Source organism: Pristis pectinata, chromosome 17 (genome assembly GCF_009764475.1).
Source record: "Pristis pectinata isolate sPriPec2 chromosome 17, sPriPec2.1.pri, whole genome shotgun sequence".
Lineage (NCBI taxonomy): Eukaryota > Metazoa > Chordata > Chondrichthyes > Rhinopristiformes > Pristidae > Pristis > Pristis pectinata.
The window spans coordinates 10863428-10890865 of NC_067421.1; the positions used below are offsets into that span (position 1 = coordinate 10863428).

At 41.8% G+C, this 27438-nt stretch overlaps 2 protein-coding genes across 2 annotated transcripts; both read right to left on the bottom strand.

Annotated features, from left to right (window-relative positions):
• Positions 1–10500: 10500 nt before the first annotated feature.
• LOC127579606 (immunoglobulin lambda-1 light chain-like) lies at positions 10501–19901 on the bottom strand. Its single transcript, XM_052032496.1, has 5 exons — positions 19892–19901; positions 14775–14862; positions 14612–14694; positions 14180–14521; positions 10501–10823 (listed from the first exon to the last, which is right to left on the bottom strand). Exons 1-5 carry the CDS (start codon positions 19899–19901, stop codon positions 10501–10503), a joined length of 846 nt encoding a protein of 281 aa, XP_051888456.1.
• A 2668-nt stretch (positions 19902–22569) lies between these two features.
• LOC127579179 (immunoglobulin lambda-1 light chain-like) lies at positions 22570–27127 on the bottom strand. The gene is made up of 3 exons (XM_052031788.1): positions 26990–27127; positions 26561–26902; positions 22570–22952 (listed from the first exon to the last, which is right to left on the bottom strand). Exons 1-3 carry the CDS (start codon positions 27036–27038, stop codon positions 22630–22632), a joined length of 714 nt encoding a protein of 237 aa, XP_051887748.1. The 5' UTR covers positions 27039–27127; the 3' UTR covers positions 22570–22629.
• Between the last annotated feature and the right edge of the window lie 311 nt (positions 27128–27438).

Consider the following 27438-nt stretch of genomic DNA (forward strand, 5'->3'; position numbering starts at 1 on the left):
CACTTATACTCGCAGACAGCACTCTCGCGCCCTGTTCTGGAGTGTTGACCAGTCACATCTAAGTTTACCAACTACCCCAGTTGAGATAATTCAACACAATAGGTACTCCACCAGCAAGCTCTTCAACATCTTAAAACAACATGCATTTCCGAAGTCGCTGAAGTTAATGAAGATTCCATATCAGGATGCCCGAGTATCATTGCCAAAAACTCTTCGTCGCACGTGTTTATAAGGGTAATGCTGAAAATATCCCATCCTCATAATTTCATATCGGAGAAGCACTAACGATTGGAAAGAAAAAGTATTTTGTGCATCAGATAGCGTGATGACTTCGGGGCGCCGGGAGTGATGCGATCATTAGGCAAGATTACAACGGATAGAATCTGCTTTTGGCTTCCATAAATGATAAGATGATTCATTGAAATTGCATCTTATTATTCCGAAAAGTTAACCTCTTAATGCAATATTGTGCCGTTGATTTTTGTTGTGCTTCATAGCTCGGGACTTGATGTGAGTTAGTAGAAGTGCAGCCAAGTTCCGAATTAGTTCAATTAGGTGGGAGGACACTCAAGCGAATAGCTTAAAATGAGTAAAGAGAAGGATGGAAATTCTACAAGAGGTATTCTGAGACATCGTGAAATCCAACGATATTGCAGAGATCGAAGCATTTGGCACTGGAAGCCAAATGAAATGTAGTTGTAAGTATACATCAGGTTCAGGGCATCAAATCTTCAAGCTTTAGTATCATTCCATTGAATGTGCCCTCCCTGCCAGTTTCAGACATAAGAGGTCCGGAAAGATACGTGGCTGATGTATCTTTCCGGAGCTCTTATGTCTGAAACTGACAGCAATACCGTAGATGTAGGATCAGCGTCAGTGTACCTGGAAGAATTAGTTCCTTCTTTAGTGTCATCTCTTTGTGATAAACAAACACGTTCCATTCATGTTTTATTTGATGGTGCGTTTGTATACCAGCTCTCGGTGATTCATGTAAATAGAAACCTAAATCTCCTGACTGACCTACAGCTTCTAATCCCCCAGTAACATGCATGCACCGACTTTTCATTCCCGTGCAAATGGATTGGATTTGTGGATGGGCTTGTTGACAATTCTCCATTTAAGTACCGGACGTTATCACAATTGCTGCAAGTAAATTTCAATACTGCTGCAAGAACGCGAAGTACCAAACGCACAGACCGATCTCTGCCAGATATTTCCTTGCTGTATTTCCGTATTTTCCAATGACATGGAAGGGAGCCATTCAAACTATGGAGCCTTTCCCGGCTCTCAGAGCAATCCCATCAAACCCGTTCTCCCAATTAATGCCTTGTAACCAATTCTTTCACAATGACAATTAACACCCTGCACTGTGTAATTTACAGTGACCAGCGCGTCCTTGTAATTTGCGAGGAAACTGGAGCACCCGGCGGAAACAAACGTGGTCACAGGGTGAACGACCAAATTCAGCAGAGATGGCACTAGAATTCAGAACTGAACTGACCTCGTTGGAGCCACGGTAGTCTACCTCAGGACATTGCTTGAAATCCATCGGTGGATTTAGGGATCTCTGAGATTCCGTTAGATTTCTACTGGACCATCTGCAGGATCTATCAGCTCATTCAATTTAACGGGGACTCTGGGGGTAAAAGACTAAAGAAATGTATTTTTCGTTTAATTGTTTGTTATGTTTCATATTTTCAAGTATTCATGAAGGGTATAAGTATGTTAGTTCGATTTATTTGCTTTCTTCTTAATGCGGTTAAGATAATTTCTTCACGTTCTAATGGCCTCTGAATGTCAGAAGAATTCAGAGGCATTGAGAAAAGTCCAATTATTTGAGAAACTGGTAAAAAGTTTGAAAAGCTGAAGTGGCCTCCCCTTTTGTCAAGAGCGTCCTGGCGCGTATTCATGGAGGGGGCAGATGTGGCCATCACATTGCCCCATTATATCATTCAAGGATCTGCCACATCGCTCGTCTCTGGGACAGGTCCGGCTACCGAAAGTGGCCTTCGAGATACAGAGAGAAGACAAGTTTCGCGAGCCGCGACTATGGGCGGCAGACCTGAGCCCCTTTCAGGAAACCTGGAGCCACAGATGTCTTCATTATTCTCCGCATACCATTATTTTGCTCATTCACCGAAGCAACTTTTTTCCCGCTAATTTTCACTGAGGTTACTCCACCTCGTGATCTGCAGGCTCTTGTACGCCACTCCATAGTGTGACCATCAGGGAACTCCATTTATTCAGCCAATCAGCGGACAATCGCTGGATTCCTTCTTTCCGTCTTCTGCCTCCTAACTAAATGCAAGCCCATATTTTAAATTGTTATTTATTTGACATGAAGATGGCTGTCTCATATTTATCTCACCCATTGTGGAATTAGTTTCTGCATGTCCATAGTGTATTACATTCACCATGGGAAATCTCCTTTCCAACGCAAATCGTGTCATCTATTTATTCCTCCAGAACGCACATTATCCCCATTAGACTAAATGGATGTGCGGTTTTCTTCATTTATTAAAGGTGTTTTGGAGGAATTTGTGTGTTTAACCTGCGCCCTGAATCTGACTTTTCGTGGGGCCCAGTCACGGATCAGATCGGGAGAACACACAAAGAAAATCTCTTGTACAGCGGTGGTGAGTTTCCAGAAAAAATCGGTTTATTCAGGCCCTGTGTACACTGGGGAGCACTTCTAGTGCGAGTTGAAACGTATTCCACTGATCCAAAAGAGTTCCAGCAAACTTATAGTATTCGCGTTACAATAGCTACATGCATGTTTCACAATTTCATTAATAACCCATTTCTTTTTGTAGTATTTGATCTTTGTTTTATGTCTGCAAGGATTGCCTCTAACTGCCCGACAAATGGGACTTTGCTTCCTTTGCCAGACAGCAGTATCCCCCATTCTCCCTGCAATTAGCTGCTCTGGTTTATGATCTTGTCCTTCTGTCGTGACTCAGTTTATCTCACGATCAGTTGTCCTGCACTTAAGCCGTATTCTAACCTACATTTGTTTATCTCCGCTCCAGTCAGCTATGTCCTGTAATCTAAACACTTTCCTGCTCTCAGTAGTAGCCTGTTTCTTCTAAGTAACTAAGCCATCTCCACTATTGGCCTAGTTTCCATCACCACTTTCTAATTTATATGACACTTAAGTTGACCATGTTACAGACGAAGGTTCCATGGTTGGGTGAGCAGGTGGGGGTGGGGGTGGGACATGGGGAGACAGGCGTTTCGGTGGCTGCTACAAATGGAGTGAATGTGCAAAAAGTTGTCAAACTACGGGCCTAACTGAAAACGATGGAAACTGTAGTATATGAAATGGGTTCGCTAAGTAAGATTGGGGAGTTGCATTGAAAGGTATGACGGTGGAGAAGTACTGGCTAACATTCAAAGAATTTCGGAGGAAATTAACGGTACTGAAAGCCGATAAATCCCGAATATCAGTAGATAATCGGCAACCATTATTACTAAAAGACGTAGCCATGGAAATAATGGATGCACTGATAGCCACGTTCCCAAATTCTATAGGTAATATAAATTTTGGCGGGTAGCAAATGTCATCACATTGTTTCATACGAAGTTTCAGCTGCGGGAGTTGTTTAAAGTTCACAGAGAGTACGGTTTGGATGAAGTAATGCCGGGTCTTATGGGACACCGAAAACCATGTGACCAATAGATTCGCACATTGCCTTTTCTGAATTACGATAAATTGCCCTGCGCTCCATAACGGTAAACGTCTGTGTTCTTCACTTTCGAGATACTTTTCATGGAGATGCAAGTGCCGGATTGCTGAAGTCCAAAACTGAACGTCTGCTCTCCACTGGTCATTTTCCCGAGCCGCACCCCGCGGGGTCCCTATTGACTCCGAGATTCCCCAGTAATTACACACACGAGGACGTCTGTTCTCCGATCCCGTTGCACCGGATCTGCGAGACAATTCATTTAAATGAGGATTACGCAGCAGTGGGGAAGAAGGTTCAGAATAAAATTACTGTTGCTTTAAAATATCTGTGTTTATCACAATGTTTTGACAAGTTAACTGTTTTGCTGGTTCTACTTGCAAATCTCCTTAATGAGGTTAAATTCTTGGGGTCATATGATACTTTCGGAGCCCTTGAAGATAGGTTCAGTGGAACGGGCAGTGCAAGCGGTGAGGCGGGCTGCGTGCCCCATTCGGGAAAATCCAGGACAATTACTTTGGGGGACAGAGCTTCCAAAGTTGGGAAATGGTGCTCAGAATCTGCTATTTGCATGCAAGGCTCCTGTCCCAAAGCCGAATTTCAGCCTTGCTTCTCACGGTCCAGTATGAAATTTACGTGGAACAACATTTTCACCTGCTCTCTAAAGGTAGATGGTACATGGATCAAATGATAATTGCCTTTAAATTAATGGTATATGATCCATTTGTAAGTTTCGCCCGATATCCGGTTCTCTTGAAGGGAGCTGAATCTCAAGATGCCTACTGAATTTGAGTTGTTCATTTCAAACGTCTGGATCTAAAGGCTACTATTGGTCATGGTGACGGTGACACAGTTGGTTTACTAATATCCTGCTAAGGTGCTTATGATGTCAAGCTTGACTACCGACAGTAATGAGTTTACCACCCTACAACAGTATATTGACCAGCTTAATCGAACTGCTGCAGAAGAGTACACGCGAAAGAACCCAAATAAACTTCACATTGGACAAGACATTAATATGGACAAAAAGAAGACAAAGCCTCGCCAGATAATTCGACCGACAATGACTGCACAAAGATGCAGGAGAATCTTCATTTAGCCAGACTCACAAAATTAACCAAAGTCCGTGTTTCGTATATTAACTGTTTTCCTATTTATGTCCAGTTGCACTGGGAGGACTGACGCACTAAAGATACTGACAGAATAAGCATATAAAATTGGGAGGAAAGTAGTCGAGAAGCAATTAGCACTTTAGACCCAATGAGGTCTTAGACCATGGGTAAAACGCAGACAATAAACTACATGCCGATTGCCATCTATCTCTCTCCCCCAGTTGACAAATGGGAATTGTACCATATCGATTGCTCCAGTGAAGGAAGACTGGGGATCGCAAGCAAAGAGTGTATTTGGATGTAGAACTACAACATTGCGAAGAGTTCCTGTAAAGATCACAATACGGAATCGCATAACAACAAATAGAGAACAACAGAGAAAAAAAACATTCTGGAAGAATTCTGCGGGGCAAGCAACACCTGTGAAGGCAACAGGGCGGTTGACGTTTCGGACCGAGACCCTGCATTTATTCAAAGTAGACAGACTCCCACCTCCCCCCCCCCCACCCCACACACACACACACACATAATCTTTAAGTTATCCGGCATTAGTTTTACAAGCAATAGCTTGGATAGAGAACAGAATTATTAACTTAAAATAAAAGATACACTGGGCATTAGAGAATTAGCGAAATTTCATTCCAGCGAAAAGTCATATCGTTCATTTTGCTACTACCATCATGTGACTAAAACTAGTTAGGTAATCAGCAGAGAAGTGCCTTCCAGGACTATCGACAGATTTACTTGGACAGGAATTAGGAATGAGGAGAAGCTGCAACTCGCAGTTTATGCGCTGAAGTAGAATATTATGGACCAGCGCTTCTCTAAGTGCGGTCCGTACTCCACAACCATTGGGTCAGATCGCAGATTTGTACTCCTGTTACATCTTTTGATAGGCAAGTTAAAAACAGTGGAAGTGGGTGACTCCAGGAATAGAGTCAGAAAGCAGCACTTGAGCAGGAGAACGAAGCCTGAATTGTCTCCAGCCTGAAATACTTAATGCCCAATTCATCTCAGTACCTCAAGAGGTTGCACTATCACAGGAACCAGGTTTTAGCCAATTTAATACACTACATATAATGTCAAGGAAGGCCTGGCCACACTGTATATAGGAAGTTCTAAAGTTATTGACAACATCCTGAGGGTGATAGAAAAGATCTATCCCAGGTCCTATATAAATTGAACATCGTCCCTCAGCTGCAGTATTTCCTACAGAAAGGAATCTCAGTTCACTTTTTTATGGGGGGGGACTGGAGTTGCTGATATTGGCTGTTCCTTGCTACTGAATTGTCAGATCAGGCAGACAAGGAATGCATACCGGGTTGCTGGCTATAGTGAAAATGGCCCAACAAGTGCACACCATTCGGATTAATTTCAGTCAGGTGCTTTAATATATAAAATAATTCTTTTGCCAAGGCTTACATGGGGTTAGGGTCAGTGGGTTGGTAAGTACAGGCACAGCCCAACCCAAATACTAAATTAAAGGTGCATGATAACTTTGTCCATTAATGTTATAAATACGTGCCCCTCCCATTGCTGCTAAATTTAAATTACTAGTAGTTACTGTTACTTTTGCCGAAGTGTGAAAAGGGCTCTTGAATGAAATTTCGAAACAACACGATTTCCTTGTCTGTGTTAAATGCAAAATTGCCTAAATATTAAAATAATTAATTATTTTCACGCCGCTGACATGAAGAATATTGTGATACTCTCGCGCCACCCGCAGGTGAACTCGCCCATGAAACACAAACCAGAACTTGTTGGCAGTTCCATGTCAAGTGGCCGGCATTTGCCATGCCACGTGTGAGAGGACTCGTGAATCTCCGGAGAACGAGGATGACCTGAACTTACTGACAACGCTCTTCCCGTGGATTACAAAGAGCACTCAGATATCGGACTTCACATGGAGTCCATATTGAAGTCCAGCGATGGAGAAGAAAATTTTTACCTTCCCCGGTAGTTACCCCAGTAAATGTATACGAGAACCACGAGCCCGTTGAGTTGAATCAAAATGAACGCTTGTGAGTGAAAGGTAACTTTTAATTAACCGAACTTGTATAACTTTTTTTCTAGTTTTTGAAGCAGCTTTAACAATTATATGTTTGTATTACACATCCATTAATTTTAGTCGTTTCAAATTCTTTTGATGTGATCCTTTTGAATGGTACATAATGTCTTACCAGTTCTTCTCGGAATTGTTCAGCAGAATTCAAAATCCGTGAAGGCTTTCACAGCCGACAAAGCTCCAAAGCGGATCTTTTTCAGTCTCGCCATTTCCGATTCGATGAACACAAACGAGTAGCACAACACCAGGGGATCCGCAGAAAGTAAGATCACACATACCTTCCGCCATTTACAAGCGCAGATGGTTCGTCACTGGGAACAAGATATGGCGCATTTCCCGGGCAAGGCACTTTAAAAAAAAAATTTGGAAATTGTCCGTATCGAATTATCAATGAATTAGGGAAGGAGTGGAAGTTGATGCCTCTGAAGTGAAATCCATGCAGGACCATTGAACCTTGTGATGAGTACATAACACAGATACGTGGAATGGATATTGTGATGTCATGAATTAATAATCTGCTGTCAGATAAACAACGAACTCACAGACTATCCAGTCTACTCATTAGATAAAAGGAAGGATGCAGAGGTTAGATTACCAATCCTTATTACACCTATCGGGGAAGTCCATAGGCAACAACCTCTCTGGAAATTGCTGCTGAAGTTAACACCACAAAATGGAAGAAGAAAGAAAGAATTACATGAAAAGACCCTGTGACAAGTTACTGTATACACGTTGGAGTATATTCGCCGTCAATTGGGCGGCATGTGCAAAGAGAGATGGATATTATACTGCAATATTTCAAAAAAGGGATTTCAAGGCGTACACAAGCATCATGCAACGGGCACACTGGACAGCAGGTACTTCTGTCGTCTGACTCCCAGCTCACTTCAATGTGAGTCTAAGCAATCCTTTCCTCATATATCTGGAGAAACCGCAACAGCATATCTCTGAGACAGAAGAGACTGCAGATGCTGGATCAAGAGGAACAATATCTGGTGGAACACAGCGGGTCGAGAAAATCTTAGAGAATACTCAGCCAAGTAGCCAGACATGTCAGAAAAACATAGCACCCCGAAGAACAGAAGAACAGTGATCACTGGACTGAATCTGCCACCACATGCCGTCCCTTCCCGCCCCACACCACAACCACCAAGGGAATCTAAAATTACCACGGTGAAATTATCACGGTGAAACCAAGGATAATGAGAAGAGGTTTTGGAAGTTCAGTTAAAGTGACTAGTTATTTTTCTTCCCCTGTTTAAACCATTGCGTAGAGAATATTGGATGGAAAATATTACAATGTGAAGTTTCAGGAAAACTCAAAAATTGTCCTTGTTCTCCTGGCCAGGAAATAATCCTCATGATGTATTCTGAAGCAAATAACTGGGTCGTTGTCGCAATGCTGTTTAATGGACCTCTATCAGTTATTTCCACATTATAGTTCCACGTGTTACAACGAAGTTAAAGGAGACCATTCGTCCCGTCGAGTCAATGCTGTCTCTTCCAGAAATCTCATTTTCCTCTTATTTCTGGAACATGTTCTTTCACATATGCCATTCAATATCTCCCACAGTAAGGGTAATTTACAATGACTAACATTACAACCAACACATCATTGGGATGTTGGGGGAAACCGGAGGACAGCGGTGAAACTGGGAGTAACAAAAACAACCCGACCAGTGCACACAGACAACACCAGAATCAAAACTAGGTCTCTGAAGGTGTGAGACAGCTTCACTATCTGAAACGCGGATGTGCCGCCCACTGTGTTCCATCGCACGATACACCTTGTAATCCAAGGGTGTAATTGGGTCTTCCCGAGATTCTGTAATATTGCGTCCAGAATTTCGGCAAGATCCTTGAACTCGTTCATCTGAATGAATGTTGTGGGTGTAAAAGGGAAGGCAAATGTAAGCAACGTTTGGTTTAATTATTTAATTAATGTTTCCTATAGTTCATTATTTTAATGTCGATTAAGTGGTTTAGTACGTTTATTTGATTTCATTATAATAAGGTTTTATCAAATTATTTAATACGCTGTATTGGGTTCTAAATGTCAGGGGATTTCAGAGACAGTTCGAAAGGTTTAACAGACGGCCATGCTAAGAATGGGCCTTTCCCTGTGTCAAATGCTTCAAGGTGGGCTTTCACATAGTGGTCAGTTCTCAGGTCATTCAACGCTCTGGGCGCTCAAGGCTTCGCTGCTTGTCTCTGCGACACTTTTGGCCAGCGCAATTGGTCTTCCAGGATCAAAGAAGTCAAGTACAGCCGGGCGGTGAGTTTGGGTGGCATGTCCGCTCCCAAACAGGAAATTTGAGAGCAAAAGGTGACTTGATCATTCTCCATGCTCATTTGCACGCCCCATTATTTTGCTCATTAATTTTATCATTTTTTCCCTAATCCTTACCAATCCGCGTAGTTTACGTCACTTAAATACCGTATTGGACAAAATACTTTATCTTCTGTCTGACCTCAATTGAACTCCGCTGATCTAGCCAATCAGTGAACAAGCCCTCAACCATTCCTTTCCACATCCCGCCTCCTTACTAAACGCCAGCCCATATTTTCAAATATTTGCACATTTGATCTCAAGGCAGTTATATATTTATGTCACCGTGCTCTGAAAACCTCAGGTCCTCAACGGCCACAATGTATCACATTTCACATGGTTAAGCCCTATAAAGATCTCCTTTCCAGAGCAAACCATCCCATTTATTCATCCTTCCACAACGTAGATTATACAACTCGGGTAACTGAAGTCTAAATATTTGTGTGTTTTCTTCGTTGCTTTGAAAGTGTGAAACGCAAAGCAGTTCTACATAAATCTAGCACTCCCTGGTTATTTTGTACTCTGGCCCTCTAGAAACCAATCAAAACTTTCTTCCTTTATTGATGGAGATTGAATCTTGCGTTGTTCTGCGCGGCGAATCGTGTAATCCGTAATCAATCTGGATACAGACTATGTTACTGGAAGATGCTGTGGCAAAATTGTGATTATTATTATGACACTGTATTAAATAAATGCGACTCTGCTCAAACCTGGGCGGCTGTGATTCAAACCTTCCATCACCATGCAACTGCGATAGATTGGTTTATGATATTAACGCTTGCGCAAATACAATGACTACCGAAAGACGCTTGAAAATCATCACATCGTTTAGAAAATAACAATTACGTCATGTGAAAATTTTGCACGGCAGTAAGTCCGGGATATTTGAATGGGGATGAACACGCATTTGCCCTAAATTTGTGAGACTAAGTCACCGAAAACATACTGCACCATGTATCGCGTTTCTTATGGCGATACGGACGCACGGTTGCTTAATACCGTAACCCTCCCAACAATATCTTTTAAATAATATTGCCAGATTACGTCACCAAATATCAATTTTTGTCATCATCATGCCTGTTAACAGATATTCAAGTCATTACTATTGCTGGTATAAAGTAACCGACTAATGAGTAATAACAGAATTTTTATTGCATTGGTCATTGCCGAGGGAGATCACGGCTAGAGGGTTCAAGCGGGTGTGATGCGCATCTGCTGTGATTGAAGATGTTTTAAAATAATCAAACATGTAATATCGAAACATGATATTTATTTTCATATGTTAACAAATCAGAATATAAATTGCTTGAATTAGGTACAGCCGGATCTCGCGATGTTTGTCTTAATCGGGTTCGCCTGAGTCTCGTGTTTAACCACACAGGAGTAAAGCTCGTGTGAGTTCCAGTCGGAGGCTGGCAGAGTCAGGTAACTGCTCGCACTGAACGTGTTGTCCCTGTCCTGCTGGACCTGGCTGGTCTCAACGCCATCCCTTCTCGCACTGCCGTCCACAGACCACTCAATATCCACAGCGCCCGGGTTAAACCCGCTCACCAAACACACTAGGGTGGCGGTGCCATTTTTCGTGATTTCTTCTGCTGAAGGCCCGAGGACGGTCACTGCAGGTGGCCGCGGACCTGAAAATAGAAACAAACAACAAGGCCAATTGCTGATTGACATCAAAGTCTGAATAAACCAGTGTTGTTTTCGTTGTTTTTAAAGACGACGAAATGATGCTCCTATGAAATGTTTGTCGATAGAAACCTCATTAACACAACGTGCATAGCAACAGAAGCCTGGATCTCTGGTAATATTATAACAGGGGAATATTTTCAGAATATAGACACGTGGCAAAAGACAATAGCCAATCTTCTTCAAAGAAAACAAATCAAACTCTTCGCACATTTTCTATGTCACAATTTACAGTTCCATCAAAACATCGTCGCCGGAAGAAAAAGTTTTCCTGGAATTAAGCTGTAATTGAATCCAAAAATGAACTTGCCAGTATGTATCTATCATCTAAAACCGATGAGGAAAATTATAGCCTCGTTTTCACATTGCTATTTGAGAGAATAATGTGCGCGTATAACTTGAACTATTTCCCAAATTGCAGCGTTGGATGCACTCAAAGTGCGTTGGGAATGTCTCAGGTGCAAAGACGCTTCTCAGCAACACCGGGATTCCCGGCCAGATAGCAAATGTTTTGCTGTCCTAAGGATTCGCCTTCAAGTCCACAAGTTTTCCTTCCTGTCTTTCCCTTCAAGTTTGAAAACAACAGTGCGAACCAACAGTAGTTTGACAGATAACTCATTGACAGTGGCATTGAATACATATTTCTTTATATAGATTATTAATGAAATAATCTTGGATTTGAGGGAAGGTATTTGTCTTTTTGATATCGCACGTTTTCCGGTTCCAACCTGACATGGCAGAATAATAGTTAAAAATTGATAGCAGTTAAAATGGCGGCAAGATTATCGGCGTGTTCTGCGGTATTAGGTTTCTCGTGCAAAAACATAAACGGGTATAAAATCTAATTTTAATGTACAAACGTTCTGGCACAATATTCAGAATTATTCATATGCAGAGAGGTGCATACAAAGAGAAAATATTTTGGCCTTGGGACTATACCATATACGGTTCCTGTGTGTGATCTCGAAGATGGGCGATATTTGCAGCAATTTGCACAACTTTTAAATATAACTTTTAGATATGTTTTCATGGGAATTAAGTAGTAAAGTGCAAGGTTTTTTTAATAATGTTTGATGACCGTTAATTTCAACAAGATTTAGGGACCGTGTAAAAGATTGTACACAGGCAAAGACGACCCTACGCTCAGTCACTCTTAGAATTCGGAAGACCAGAAAGAAGTCGATCTCGCAGCCCGAAATTTCAAAACACAACTCGCCATCTGTCTTTACCAGCTTTTATCTACTGCACTTTACAGCTTGATCTACATTCTGTATTTACACCTGGGGAACAACATGTTCTCAGAACACCTCGGGGAATATATCCTAATTTCTCTATTCTTCAAATAATTGCAACAATTTCGATTCACATAGCACTTTTAAGGACTCAAAATATCCCAAGGAAACATGACAAGACAGAAACTGAATCCAACATTAAATGACCTGACCCCAGAGGAATAGAATTTTACGCAACGTCATAGATGTAAGGAGACTAAATGGAGGAAAGAGTGGGCAGCGAGGCACTGTGGATTCGAGGGGGGAGGGGAAATTCCACAATTTAGGATATTTACGGTTGAAATCACTGCTACCCATAGTGAAAGCATTACGTTCGCTGATGATTAAGAGGCAAAAATTACCTGCTCAAATACAGAGGACTAACGGGTCGAAGATTATAAAAGTGGAAATGATGATTCAGGCTTCGTACAATATTATAATGCGAGTGAAACTTAGTTTGCGGCATTCCTTAACTTGGAATAAATATGTCAACATTAGATTTTTTAACTAAAAGGGCACACTGGAAGATATTTACTTTCGCATATCTCATAGTATCCCTTTCCGATATAACGTTGCCAAATAGTAGTTAATTTTGTAGGTTATTAAACTGTCAATGACACAATTCATGGAACGAGCAGGAAAACCGAATGCCGTTATTGAAAAGTACGCAAATTCTGCAAGTACGTTCCGAGACATGCGGATGGAAATTAATGTGTCTATTGATTTTTGTGCTGCGCTGCTGTCTAATCTCGAAGATGAGTGATTGTTCTGGCAATTCCACGCCGTGCCCTGGAATGTTGAAGGTGACAAAATCTCCAAAGGCGTTTAATGGGAATGAACAAGACATCCGGTTATTTTAGGGTTTGTTTAGGGTAATTTACGGTCATTCATTTCAGCGACGCTCCAGATAACAGGGTTAAACTAGTCTGAAAGACAAAGCGAGACTTGTAGAATTCCCAAAGGAAGCCGATCTCGCAACCCAGTCTTCCTGAAACTTAGTTCACTCTTTGTCCTTGTCAGTTGTTTTCCTACTTCTCTGTAAAGCGTGTCGTGCACTGTGCTCCATCCGCCGTTGGAGCGGAGGCACTATACCTTCTCAAAATGCCTTGCGTGAACAAAACATCCTTTCTCCAGTAATTATAATACCTTCTATTGCCATAACGTTGTCCGTTACATGTCCTATAGCAACATTATGAAGGGAAAATTGAGCCAACGAGAGAAGACGGTATCACGTGACAGGAGCAGATTTTCAAGCAAGATCGTATCATTTCAGAGTCCTTCAAAGGAAAAAGTAACAGAGACAGCGTGGATAAATCTGAGGGTCGGAGATTACAGAAATGGAAGGTTGTCAGCTCTCAGGACGATTTGATAACAAGGCTGAAAATTATTGAATGGAGATATCGTTTAACTATTGGAAAATGTACGTCAACAAGGATAAATTGGTGTTAGTCAGGACACCGAGTACAGAGTTTTGGATGACTGCAAATTTGGGGAGTAAAGAGCAAGAAAGAGTGCGGAATAATTCAGAAATCAAGTCAGGTGATGTTGTGCAGATGGAAATGTGCTCACTATTTCCGGCTCAATCACATCCTCGCCTGTCCTCTGGCGCAGCACAACTGCTGCTGTCACCTTATCCATGCTGTTGCTACCTCCACTCTTGTTGTTTCCCGTCTGCTCTCGAAGCTTAATCCTCGTCAATGCAAATCTTAAAAAATTGTTATTATGCTCATTTCAAAACTTTACACTGTCCCTAATTACAGGCACTTTGTGTGGTCGGTTATTATTTCAAGCCCCCTGGACACTGAATTTCAACGTCTGCGTAAATATATTTGGATGGCAATAATTTTCACTTAAAGTATTTCACTCCACAAAGGGTTTTTTAAAAAATCTTATTATTGGGAAGATTTGGTAAAACCTTCACAAGCGATATGGAAACAGAGCGAAAAAAACTGCGCACTGATACTGTTGTCCCGATACTAACAACTGAAAGCTGGTAATGGACAAATTTCCACTTTCAATAATTTATTTACTGTTCAGATTCAGCTTGGTTCCTTTCCCGAAGGTAAATGCATCAGCCTCCCCCACACCACAGTAATAATCGGCGGCGTCCTCCGATTGTACGTTGGTAATGGTTAAATACATTTGGTTGCTCGACGTATCCACGGAACCGGTAAATCGATCCGGAATTCCCGAAGCCTGGTCGTCAACTTCATCCCACACAAGGCCGGGAGCGCTTTCGGCTTTCTGCCAGTACCAGCTTTCGATGTAGTCATCGATGCTACCTCCTGACATGGTACAAGTGATTTGAACTGTATCTCCCGGTGAACGTGAAATAGACGGAGACTGAGTCAAGATCGCCTCCGCGTTTACGGCTGGTGAAACAAAAAAATCATCTTAGAACCGTTCAATACATTATCACAATGTTAGGAGCGGTAGTATTAACTATTTGGGGTTCTACTTACCGTGGAAAAAGAACCACCATTGCAGCAAGAGCCCGAACCCATTCCGCCATTGCGAAGCCAAGTTTTGCGACGATAGTCCAGTTCTGGTCTCTTTGGGAGACTGGCCTTATGAAGTCTCAAATCTCGGAACGTCACTGCACTAGTCATGCAAATTTCCACTCACGTGACCTCGGATAAGCGAATCATAGGTAACGTGTTAACAGGTCCTCCACACTCCAGGCCATTTCTGAAAATGTCGGACGGATTGAAGTCTACAGGAGAATATTAGAAAAAAGCAGACTAAATCATGCGGTAAAATCAAGAGGATCGATGGAGTGACTGTACGCTTGTGATTTACAAGCCTAAGTCCCACTGCAAACAGAAACAGCAGAGAGTGGAATGGACGTCAATTACCCAGAATTAGTACTCGATAAACGTTCAGCGAGTTAATTATTGAAAATAAAACGATGCTGATATCTGAAGCTATTTGAAAACTGTTTTATAATCGATATCAGGGACCTATTCAGGGTCACAGAGGAAAGTCCAAGATCCGTTTATTTCGACTTGTGATACATGTTCCAAATTCCTGGGTGCTATTTCATCCGATAGCACTGTATAACCTTGAAGCCAATTCCCTTATATTTCTGCTAGATTGAGAGGTTAGCTTCAAATAGAATAAATACGTTAACGGGTTTTACCTGACGTTTCACAACACTATAGGATTGTTGGACCAACGAAATTAGTAACATGTTCATTGGCTCTCAAAGGAGAACCGTAGAGCTGTTGGCAGCGGGAGAGAATAAGAGCGAACGACCGCTCCAGAAATGGACGATATGAAGATCAAAAGAAATTTTCTGAAAACATTGGGAAAGAGCAGAAACAAATGAATTTAGGAGTTCGGCGCCTGCTTTTACTGGAATATGGGTGCCTGTCAGATTTTATCTCGGATGCTGTGTCAGGCAATGGTTGTTCGGGGGAGTGCAGTCAAAGTCGGGAACGTAGTGAGACAAATGCACAGAAGGGGAGTAAGAAATGTGAGAGAGCAATAGTGATCATGGTTCAGTACTTAAGCGTAGGGGAAGACAGGTTTTTCTGTGTATTTGAATCTGAGTCGCAAATCTAAACAGTGGAAACTACAAAGGTATAAGAAGCAGGTTAGCTAGCATCAAATGGCGAGCTTCGTCGAAAAGTATGGTTATGAAAATGCAATCGCTAACACTTACACTTAAAAAATTGTTATGCATTACGTTTTTTGGTGCAAATGTACTGGAAGAAAAGCGATCCAATCTTGGCTTACAAAACAAGTTACGGCTAGTAATAGAGGAGCGGTATAAAGTTACCAGAAAAGAAGCAGCAAGCCTAAGGATTGGAAGCAGTTTAGAATTCAGCAAAAAATGAGCAAATGGTCGATTAAGAGAGGAAAAGATGGAGAATAGAAGTAAATTTGCAGTAATATAACAACATTAAAAACGTTTAAAAAACAATTGGACAGGTACATGGATAGGAAATATTTAGAAGGATGTGAGCCAAACGCGGGCAAATGGGACTAGCTCAGATGAAAATCCTAGTCAGCATGAACTAGTGGGCCGAAAGGCCTGTTTTTGTGCTATATGATTTTATGACTCCGAATAAACTTTGCATTGGCCAAGACGTTAATACCAGTAAACAACAGACAGAGCCTGGACGACCGACTTGTCTTCGCAAAGATCAGAGACTAATCCAGTAACATCTGCATCCAGCCAGAATCACAGAAATAGCAAACTTGGCATTTTCATCTTTCAGCATCCATCTGCAGGTCAGGTCAAAACAGTAGGACAGACGCATCAAAGATTATGACAGTAAAGAGGTGTACATCAGGGAGGAAATGTGCACAGGGGTGATCAGCGTTAATTTCAGACCCAATGAAGTCTTAGATCATGGGTAGTAGCCAGACTGGGAAATTACTTATTGGTTATCACCTACTGCTTTCTACCAGCCGAAGAATCAGAATTGCGCCATGTAGAACATTAGGAGGAAGAAAGACGGGATAACAAGCAATGCATGTATTCGCGTGGAGAACCAGAACAACGCCAAGAGTTGCCTGGTAATCACATCCAACATTGATCACAGTGAAGGGGGAGTGTGGGGGGGGGGGGGGGTGGAGAAAAAAAACAGATCATTGACTGTCAGAGATACATTTATTCATTGCATTGGTCATAAGACTGACGAACACACAATCCTTGTGTTCTCTGGGATTATTTTTGTGATAAATTGCTTGATGGAGAGCAGAATTGCTGCTTTAAAATAAGGTATCCACGTGTCCCTTTGGGGCATTAGCAGTGGAGAAATGTCATTCCAGTAAGATCTTATAGTTTGTTATATCCCTCATTTTGATATTAAAATGAGTCCAACTATGAGTATAGAACAAACTTTCAAGAGCATCGCTAGATGTACCTGGATATGAAATACTAAGCAATCTGAGTTAGAAGATATGCACTCCTGCCACATGCTGTCATAAAATGTGGTGGGGAATTTAAAAAGCAGTGGAAGGAGTGACTCCATGAATATAATGCCATAATGCAGAATGTTAACGCAAGAAAGAAAATTGAAACATTCTCAGTTTTCTCCACCATATCATCTCAGCCTCGTCCTGAGATCCTCACTATCACAGCAGCTTATAGCCAATACGATGCACTCCACACAATATCAAGAAATGCCTGGTCACACAAAATGTAGTAAAAACCCGAACCTCGACAATATACTGACAATGGTACTGAAGATCTAAAGAACGCCGATATAACTTGGCATTCTCTCTCAGCTTCAGCAGATATTTCCTCCAGAAAGTAATCTTAGAATGTCTTCTACACTCTTAATAGTTTTGAAAAAGGTGTGACTCCGCCATTGGCTGTTTTTATGATTTAGTAAATAGTTCAACAGAACAAAGAGATACCGAGTTATTGGTTGGGATGAGAATATTTTAACAAACACGTTCCGTTAGGGCTAATTCAATCACATACTTCAGTGTATACATTTTTGCCAAGTAAGCTTTTGCCAAATGTGTACATTGGCTGCAGACTTTGGGACGGCAGTTGGCGCAGAGCCGAACACCTACACTTATTGAAAGACAGATCTAAATGTGGTCCAGTCCTGATGAAGGGTCTCGACCCGAAACGTCGACTGTCCATTTCCCTCTATAGGTGCTGCCTTACCCGCTGATTTCCTCCAGCATTTTGTGTGTTGATCTAAATGTGGTCATTCATGTGCGGATATGCTTTCTCATATAGCGTACATCCCCAAAAGCTGCTAAACAGAGATTTTTCATTGTTGTGATATTGTTGCTAAAGTACCATTAACGGTTATTAAATGGTTTTATTCGACTTGCTAACGAAAATGAAATAGTGTCGATGTTAATTGCAAAAATGCCTAACCAATAAAATAAATAATTATTTCAGGTGACAGTGCGTATGAAATATGTGATACGTTTCTGCCATCTGCTGTTCAAATCGCACATGACACAAAGTTCATGACACAAAGTTCATGACACGAAGAAATACTGGCAGTTCCATGACCAAACCCCAGATCACTGAAAGTTGCCTCACAGGTGGATAGGGTAGTTAAGAAAGCTTATGGGATGTTAGCTTTCATAAGTCTTGGGATCGAGTTTAAGAGCCGGATGCAGCTTTACAAAACTCTAGTTAGACCACACTTAGACTACTGTGTTCAATTCTGGTCGCCTCATTATAGGAAGGATGTGGAGGAGTTGGAGAGGGTGCAGAGGAGATTTACTAGGATGCTGCCTGGATTAGAGAGTATGGATTATGAGGATAGACTAGAGGAGCTAGGGCTTTACTCATTAGAGAGAAGGAGGATGAGGGGAGACATGATAGAGGTATACAAAATATTAAGAGGAATAGATAGAGTGCACAGCCAGCGCCTCTTTCCCAGGGCACCAGTGCTCAATACAAGAGGGCATGTCTTTAAGGTGATGGGTGGGAAGTTCAAGGGAGATGTCAGAGGGAGGTTTTTCACCCAGAGAGTGGTTTGTTCGTGGAATGCCCTGCCTGAGGTGGTGGTGGAGGCTGATACATTGGTGAAGTTCAAGAGATTATTAGATAAGCATATGGAGCAATTTAAAATAGAGGGATATGTGGGAGGAAGGGGTTAGATAGTCTTAGGTGTGGTTAGATGGTCGGACCAACATGGTGGACCGAAGGGCCTGTATTATGCTGTATTTTTCTATGGTTCTATGGTAAACAGTCTGTCTGTATCACGCTACACGTGACCGGAATTTTGGGAATCCACCTGAACGCGTATATCGAGGACCCACTGGCGACGCTCTTCCAGGGGATTCCAGACAGTTCTCAGACATGGAATTCTACTTAGAGTCCAGGTGAAGTCCAGCAGTGAAAAAGAAACTCATTAAAATCACGTGGTTAATCTGGCAAACAAAACAAGCGCGATGATTCCATTAATTTGAATTAAGATGAAAGGCTGCGCAGGAAAATGATTAGTCCAAGGTCATCAAAATATTTTGAGTCAACTAACCTTGCTTTACAGGTTTTTTTTTAGATGTTAAGCTAATTAAGCTAATATTTATATTTCTCAATTTTAATCACTTCAAATTTTTTCCATTGTTCATCGGCTCACAATTGATTTCCATTCTTTCTGCATGTCAGGAACATTCAGCAGCATCAAACGTAAGTGTAGACTTTCACAGACGACAAAACTTCAAAGCTATTTTCAGCCTTGCATTTCAGATTGAAGAAAACCTACGAGCGCATGTGAGGATCATGTGACAAGCTATTGCGCACACATTGGAGTAAATTCACCGTAATATGGGCGTGCAGGAATGTATATTATACTACAAGATTTCAAAAAAAAGGATTTCAGAGCGTATACAAACTTCAGACAAATATGTTTCTGTCATTTGATTCCTACCTAACTTCAGTGCAAGTCTTTACAGACTTTTTCAGTTGTATCTGAAGACTATCTCGATAGAATATTTATGAATATTTGCCACAAGCAGCCAGACATGTCTAGAAGCACGGAACCCTGGAAGAGCAGAGGAACACTGATCATTTGACCGAAATTCACAAGTCGCCACAGGAATCTAAATTAGGCACCCGCAGACCAACGATATCTATACAGAGGCATCTCCATATCAGTCCCTATAAAAATGCAAAGTTCCCACAGGTAAGGTTGCAAATGAGGGTCAAGAATGCATGGGAAGTGCGATTAAGAATATGGTTTAAACTGGAAAAGCAAAGCCGTCGGATTTTGCATTCAAACATATCCGTGAAATAGTGACAGAGGCTGAAGTACCAAACGGCATTTTCTGTGGGTGCAGCCAGATCGGATAATACGTGACCAAGTCAAATGATCACTGTAAACATTGAACTCTGTGACATGCTGATTTCAGGGAGTAGAGGGAATGACGTGGGTGTGATGGCGTGAAGCTCTGCAGTTGCAAAGGTTATGAAGGTAAAGACAGGTGTATGACTGGGTAGTGTGGGAGCCGTTAAACGTCATGGTGAAAATAGGGACAACAGTCAGAAATCTGAGAATGTCACTCAAAGCAGTTACAAATGTGGTTATTTTTTTTTATTCGGTTCAAATCATTTCATTGAGATTGTGTTGCAATTAAGAGATCACAGGGTGAAATTTCACAGTAACCCAGGAAGTTGTCTTTAAATTCCTGGCCAACGAACGATCCTCATAAATGAATAAGTGGGTCATCGTCACACTGCTGTTTAATGGGCCTCTGCCAGACATTTTACAGCTGTATCTCCATTCGAACCAGCGAGCCAATGCGGGTTCTCACAGCAATCCCATCTGTCCCGTGGTCATACTATTTAATTGGAATATATACTTTCACCAAAACCCAGTATATAATTTGTATTAGACAATGAACCAAACAACCAGCATTTTTGGGGGGAGTCGGTGGAAACCGGAGCCCACGGGGTCCGGGGGTTGGGGAAGAGGATGGGGGAACTCAGTCCGTCACAGGGAGGAAGTGAAAATTCCATTCAGGCAGAACCAAGATGGGAACCGGGTCGCTGGAGCTGTGGGAGAGCTTCACCACCCGCGCAGTCGCCCTGTTCTGTCACAGGATATTCCATTCGGCCAAGAAGTATTGCTGGGTCTTCCTGAGAATCAGAAGCACTATGCTTAGACTTTCCGCAAGATCCCTGAATTCGTTTATCTAATGGAGTTTGTGGATATAAAAGGGAAAGCAAAAGTAGATTACTGTTTTATTCGTTTACTTTATATTTCAAATATTAATTATTTCAAAAATTTTCACGTTTTAGGTGTTCATTGTTGTCGTTTTAATCAGGTTTAAATAAAAGCATGTAATTCATTGTTATGGTTTCAGAATGTCAGAGAAATTCAGACACAGTTAAATTTCCAGAAGTTTGATCAAGGGCAGAGTTTGATGTGGGCCTCACCATTGTCAAAGCCTGGGAGACGGTTTTCATGAGCGGGGCCTGCTTGACCATCACATAACGCGGTTATTTCATTGGGGACTGTAGATGTAAAAGGTAAGGCAAATGTAAATTACATTTGGTTGAGTTATTTCTTTTCTGGTTGAAGGTTCCGCCGCACTCAGCCGTTCGCTGCTTGTTTCAGGGTCAGCGTCGGCCAGCGAAATTGACCTTCCAGACCCGGAGGAAACACGTTCGGTGGGCGTTGACTGTGGATGGCATATCGCGTCTTCACTCAGGAAACACGGGGACAAAAGATGACATCATCACTGTCAGTGCTTATCTTCACGTACCTTTATTTTGCTTATCACTTTATCTCTTTATTTTCTCATTTTCAGCAATCCTCCCGATTTACTCCACCTCCTGATGTTTTGCGATCCGCAGACTCGTATATGTCACTCTTTGTTCTGACCCCTGAGGGTATCCACCTACCCAGCCAATCAGAGAACAATTCTGAATTCTGCTTTCGTCTCCTACCTGCCAAACAATTGCCAGCTTACATTTTCAAATAATTGTACATTTGACCTGAAGATGCTGCTTGTATTTATGTAATCCGGTTCCATTCTCACCCATTGTGGAATCAGTGTCTCCACGGCCGCATTGTGTCACATTTCAAACGCTAAATCTTCCTATCAATCTCCTTGTCAGAGCAAATTATCCCATCTATTCATTCCTCCAGATGGTTGCTTATCCCAACTAGGGTAGCCACAGTGTAAAGTTGTGTGCGTTTTAATACGCTTTAAAGGTGTGAGACCCAAAACAACTCCTCATAAATCCAGCTCTTCCACGCGATTCACTGCCCTAGACCTCTAGAAACCAATGGGAATTGGCCTCGTTTCTCCAAGGAGAATGGTGTTTGTGTTATTACTGGTGCTGAGTCCGAAATTAAACAGAATAGACAATGACCCTGGTGGATACTGTGGCGAGGTTGTCATTATCGTGAAACAGTATTTAACGAAGGCGACTGCTCAAAACTGCGCGACAGTGATTCAAAGATTCTATAAATCTGCAGCTGCGAGAGTTTGACTTGAGATTAACACTCGCGTAAATGTAAATACTGAAAGGCGTTTGAAAGTCATCCGACCGGTTAGAAAATAAAAATAACGGAATGTCAAAATTTAGCTGTAAGTCGAATCGTGCATTTGGGTATAATTGCGTGAGAAGGCAACAGACAGGAGATTGCACCACGTGTCCTAGTTCTTTTAGAAATACCGACTCGAGGATACTTAATCCCGAAACCCATCCAGCAATAGTTTATTTCAAAGGTTGTCAGATGAATTCATGAAATATCAAATTTTGGTCACCATTATATCTAAACTCGGACGTTCAAAATATCGCCATTTTTGGTACAAAGCCATCGATCACTATGGGGGATAAGAAAGATTTTATTGCATTTCTCCTCTTGTGTAATTACATTGGCGCTCTGATCAGCTTAGAATGAGATTGCGGCCAATGGATTCAAGCAGGCACACTGCACATCTGCTGTGATTGAAAATAAATCAAACTAAATCAATCATGTCGTATCGAAACATGATATTTATTTTAAAATGTAACGAATCAGCACATAGGTTGCTTGAATCACATACAACTGGATCTCGCGATGTTTGCCTTAAACGGGGTTGCCTGAGTCTCGTGTTCAACCACACAGGAGTAACGCTCGTGTGATTTCCAGACTGAAACTGGCAGAGTCAGGTAACTGCTCGCACTGAACGTGTTGTCCGTCTCCTGATGGACCCGGCTGGTCACAACGCCATTCTTTCTCGTACTGCCGTCCACAGTCCACTCGATGTTCACAGCGCCCGGATTAAACCCGCTCACCAAACACACCAGGGTGGCCGTACCTTTTCGCCTGATTTCTTCCGTTGGAGGTTGGAGGACCGACACCACGGGGGCGCGCCGACCTGAAAAATAGAAGCAGATGCGATAAGATCAATTACTGATTGACAATAACATCTAAATCAACCCAGGCAGTATCTGCGGAAGTAAAGGGACAGACTACGTTTCGGGCTGCAACTCTGAATCAGGACCCATTTGTCTCTACAGATGCTGCCTGACCCGCTGAGTTCCTCTAGCAATTTGCGTTTTTTTTGCTGCAGTGTCTTTCTTCTCTGCTTTTACAATCTACATCGCTAGAACCCTACGAAAACCTTTATCCAGCAGAACCTCATTAATACAATTTGCATCGCGACAGAAGCCCGGAGGTCTGAAAATTCAATAATCCGGGGATATTTTCAGAATATAGACACATGACAAATGACAAAAATAAATCTTTCTTTTTCAAAGAAAATAATTCAGACTGATCGCACATTTTGTATTTCAAGATCAGCAGCGCCCCCAAAGATACTGCATATTTTTCAATGTTGTCCCATTTCTTTCCCTTATGAACGTTTCTAATGGAATTTAGAACTAAAATTGATGGGTGGAGAGTCGGAGAGCGATGGAATAATGAATGAGAAGCAAATGCTTTATGCTGTCTTTTAGTCGAATTCAAGTTTCCACAAACATGTACAGTCGTGGGTTTAATAAGTAATAAATACGAACTTTGGACAAACGTTTATCCGTGCGGACTGGAAATATGCTGTAATATTAAGATTAAAACATTCACTTCCATTCAATTTACTGCCACCCCCATTTATTAGTTTCTGCTTCCCGTTCTGCACTGATTTTGATGACGTGGCAAATTTCTATTCAACATCTGGACAAACACTGACTGAACCGCTCTATCTGACTGGTAGTTTTTACCAAGGTCCGCCGCGCCCAAAGAAGAACGTATCAAACACGTTTTCAAAAACCTATCCAGCATTCCAGTCACGTTAGGAATCTGCTTCGGGGAGATGCAGACTCGGAAGGTCAGATACCATTTCAATAAAAGCAATCATTTCCTTAAAAAATCGAGTTATTCTAAACAAATCAGTCAATGCTACAGTATATATACTGTAGCTTCCTCGAAATAATCCGTATTTGACACCAGAAATATCCTAATACTTATCCATCACCCAAAAACGATGAAACAAATTATGTCTTCATTTTCACATCGCTGTTTCTGAGACAATAGGACGCGCGGATTGGCTGCAGCGTTTCCCAAATTGCGGTGCTGAATGCACTCACAAGCATTGGGACACAGGCTGTGCAAAGTGCGACATCAATGCAAGTTTGTTCCTTGTCTTAATAAAAATTCAAAACTACATTAAAATATCCTGAGTAAAGTTGCTGAAGCTGGCGCGTCCTCGTCTCTTCTCTCCTCCACCCCCACACACATAACTGCCCCCCCCCATTTAATATGACAGAATGCACCGACCGTGAGTTAATTGCAAAACGGGAACTTGAGGTCGAGGTTATGTTTCAAAAAGAATATTGTGTCTTTAAGTATCACTTTTACACTCGTGTAATTGGGATCCAGAGTCACAGCTGCTGTAAACATCTGATATTGAGGAGCAATGAAAGGTGCAGCACCGTGTCTCAGCCAGAACGCAATCCCTTGTCAGTCGTCAATGGATTTGTTGTTGTGAGGATTAGCTTTCAAATGCTGTCCTTTCATTCTATTCAAATTCGAAAACTGCAATCTGAGTCACACTGAAAGGTGAGCTTCAAGTCCCATTTACTCCTACATCATCCACAATGAAGGCGAAATTTGTGGAGTGAAAATTATTTTGTCCGGTGGAATATTGATCAGTCCTTACGATCGCTTTAGAGTATCGTTTTTTTCCCTGCCAAGTCGCCCCAGCTTCATCATGAGGTTGTCCCTTAACGCAGGCATGCAATGCATATTTCCAGATATAGATTATTAATTAAATAAGATATGGTTTAGAAAATACATTTGTTCCTTTATATCTCCGGGTCCCTTTTCCAATTCGAAATATCGGAATATTATTTTTATATCATGACAGATAATAGGTACATTCTCCGATATTAAATTTTCGGTGCTGCCAATCACAGAACCAGCTTCAAAACCCGCTGGAGTTGGTGTACAGAACCTCTGACAGGACATTCCGTAAAATTCATATTCAGATCTGTGCCTATCAAAGTGAGTTAACCTGGCCGTGGCGTTGAGGCGTTTAGGGTTCCTCTGTGTGATTTCGAAGATGACCGAGAGCTGCAGCAATTTGCCACACTCTCCCCTCAGCAGTTAACGTTCTACAATCACGGAGCTGTTTTCATGGGAATGAAATTGTAAAACAAAATTCTTTCATGTTTCGGTTTTCAGTTTTTGACAAATAGACATTTGCCGAGACCGAATGGAAACCAGTCAAAAGACAATCCAAGACTTGGAGGTTTATAATATTTACAAGCTCTGAAGGAAGTCGATCTTATATCTCCTTGCTTTTAAAACTTACTTCACTCTCTGACCTTGTGTATAGTTTATTTACTTTCCTTCAAACATTCCACGCGCAGTCATGGATCCTTCCTTGCATATGGGGCACTACTGGCTCTCAGATTACATTGGCTAAAAACGAAGCCTAATTTCTCCAATCCCCTCGCAAATAATTCCAAAATAATCCTTTATATAGTGCTTTCAACGACACCAAATGCCTTACAGCAACAGGATGAGACCAAAATTGGAATTGAGCCCATAAACATTTGAAATCAGAAGAGCAGGATTTAAGGCAAAGTCCTAACTTTTAAGAGTGTTTGAAAGGGACAAAGAGTGGTAGCGACGTAGAGTGGTTTTGGGATGGAATTCCAGAGCTTGGAACACTTACAGCTGAAAGAAATGTAATTGGCTGAAGACGTTGAATTCGCTGATGATCAAGTGGCGAAAATTAGACCTTAGAGGGTTAAAGGGCCGAAGATTACAGAAATGGAAATGTTCGAACCCTGAGAATGATGTCATAAGAAGGGTGAGACATTTCACAGTAAGTCATCTCTTAACTGGGAGTAAATATAAGTCAACAAACACAGAAGGGGAGCAGGGATGAGAGGGACTTAGGTGCGAGTGGAGAAAAGGAGAACAGAGTTTAGAGGAGCTTAAAGTTTCTTCAGCATAGAACGAGGGAAGGTGAAGCGTAAGTTGGAAAAGTTAAGTCGGGCGATATTGCGGAGGAGGAACGAGATGTTCTTAATTCTCACGTCCGTAACTTCCTTCGCTCTCTTCCTACCTCAGATCATCCGCTGGTGAAAACTGATCTATGCTTTTGATGCTTAAGTTCTTGACTTTTCCGATCTGCTCTCAAAGTTGAAGCCTCGTAGTGGTAACATGTTAATAAATGGCTCCTAAATCCTCTTCAAGATTCAACGCCGTCGATAATATCAGGGGCCATTTAGTTTTGTTATCTTTAAAAGCTTATTGGTCACCGAATCCCAAACTACATCAATATATTTTAATGACATTTGAACTAACTTACACGATTTTTTTTTTGTTTTAGTGGTTTATATACCAAAGATTAGGAGACAACAGGATCAGTGTTTTCAAACCGAATGAAAATAATGGACACTGAAACATTATTGTTCCAAAGGTTTGTAACTGAAAAGAGGCAAATTACAAATTTTAGTATGTCCAAAGTGTACTTACTGCTCAAGTTCAGTTTGGTTCCTTTCCCGAAGGTGAAGATATAATTTTTATCCACAGCGCAGTAATAATCAGCGGCGTCCTCCAGTTGCACGTTGGTGATGGTTAAAAGTAGCCGGTTGCTCGATGAGTCCACGGAACCAAGAAATCGATTTGGAATGCCGGGACCTATACCATAGCTTCCATGCCACACATAGACAGGGGCGCTGGCGGGTTTCTGCCAGTACCAGCTCACGTAGTAGTTACCGATGCTGTCTCCTGACATGGTACAGGTGATCTTTACAGTTTGTCCCGCAGTAGTTGAGACAGACGGGGACTGAGTCAAAACCATCTCTGCGAATATATCTGATGAAAGGCAAATTAATATTAGAATCGTCAAATATCCACACAATGTAAAATGCAGCGATATTATGGATTATGCGTTGTCCTTACTGTGGAAACAGAACACCAGCGCGACAAGACCAAGAATCCATTCACCCATGGTGAAGGAGATAAAGGAATGTTTTCCGACAGAAGATTGGCTCTGGGCTCCTTTCAAGCCTACCTTTAAGAACTGTCAAGTATCGTTACGTCACTATCTATTAATTATTCATACAAATTAGTGTCGACATGACAACGAAATATGAAATCATGGGTCGGAAATTTACTTATATTTACGTAGCACCGAGACGAAAGAGTGAAACACAATGAAGTGCACAGTCAAATAGCAGAAAGCAGCAGAGTAAACTGTGCGGAAAAACGGGGAGGAACAATGGATTCACCGTAGATTTAAGCTACGCAAACACCAATACTGCCACCGACGGGAGTAAGTGAGGGGCGATAATTGTTTCAGTTGTCCGAGGAAGAGAGGTTCATGCACGGGCAAGAGACAGGCAGATAAA

Bases quoted from the DNA above. Each gene is read 5' to 3' on its own strand.
- LOC127579606 (XM_052032496.1), bottom strand. The intron at 14,522-14,611 runs GTAAGTAGAACC...TTGTTTCACCAG, and splicing joins ATGGTGGTTCTTTTTCCACG to CCGTAAACGCGGAGGCGATC. The intron at 10,824-14,179 runs GTAAATAAATTA...TTCTATTTTCAG, and splicing joins AACCAAGCTGAATCTGAACA to GTCCGCGGCCACCTGCAGTG.
- LOC127579179 (XM_052031788.1), bottom strand. From the start codon at position 27,038: ATGGGTGAATGGATTCTTGGTCTTGTCGCGCTGGTGTTCTGTTTCCAC. The intron at 26,903-26,989 runs GTAAGGACAACG...GCCTTTCATCAG, and splicing joins GCTGGTGTTCTGTTTCCACA to ATATATTCGCAGAGATGGTT. The intron at 22,953-26,560 runs GTAAGTACACTT...TCTATTTTTCAG, and splicing joins AACCAAACTGAACTTGAGCA to GTCGGCGCGCCCCCGTGGTG.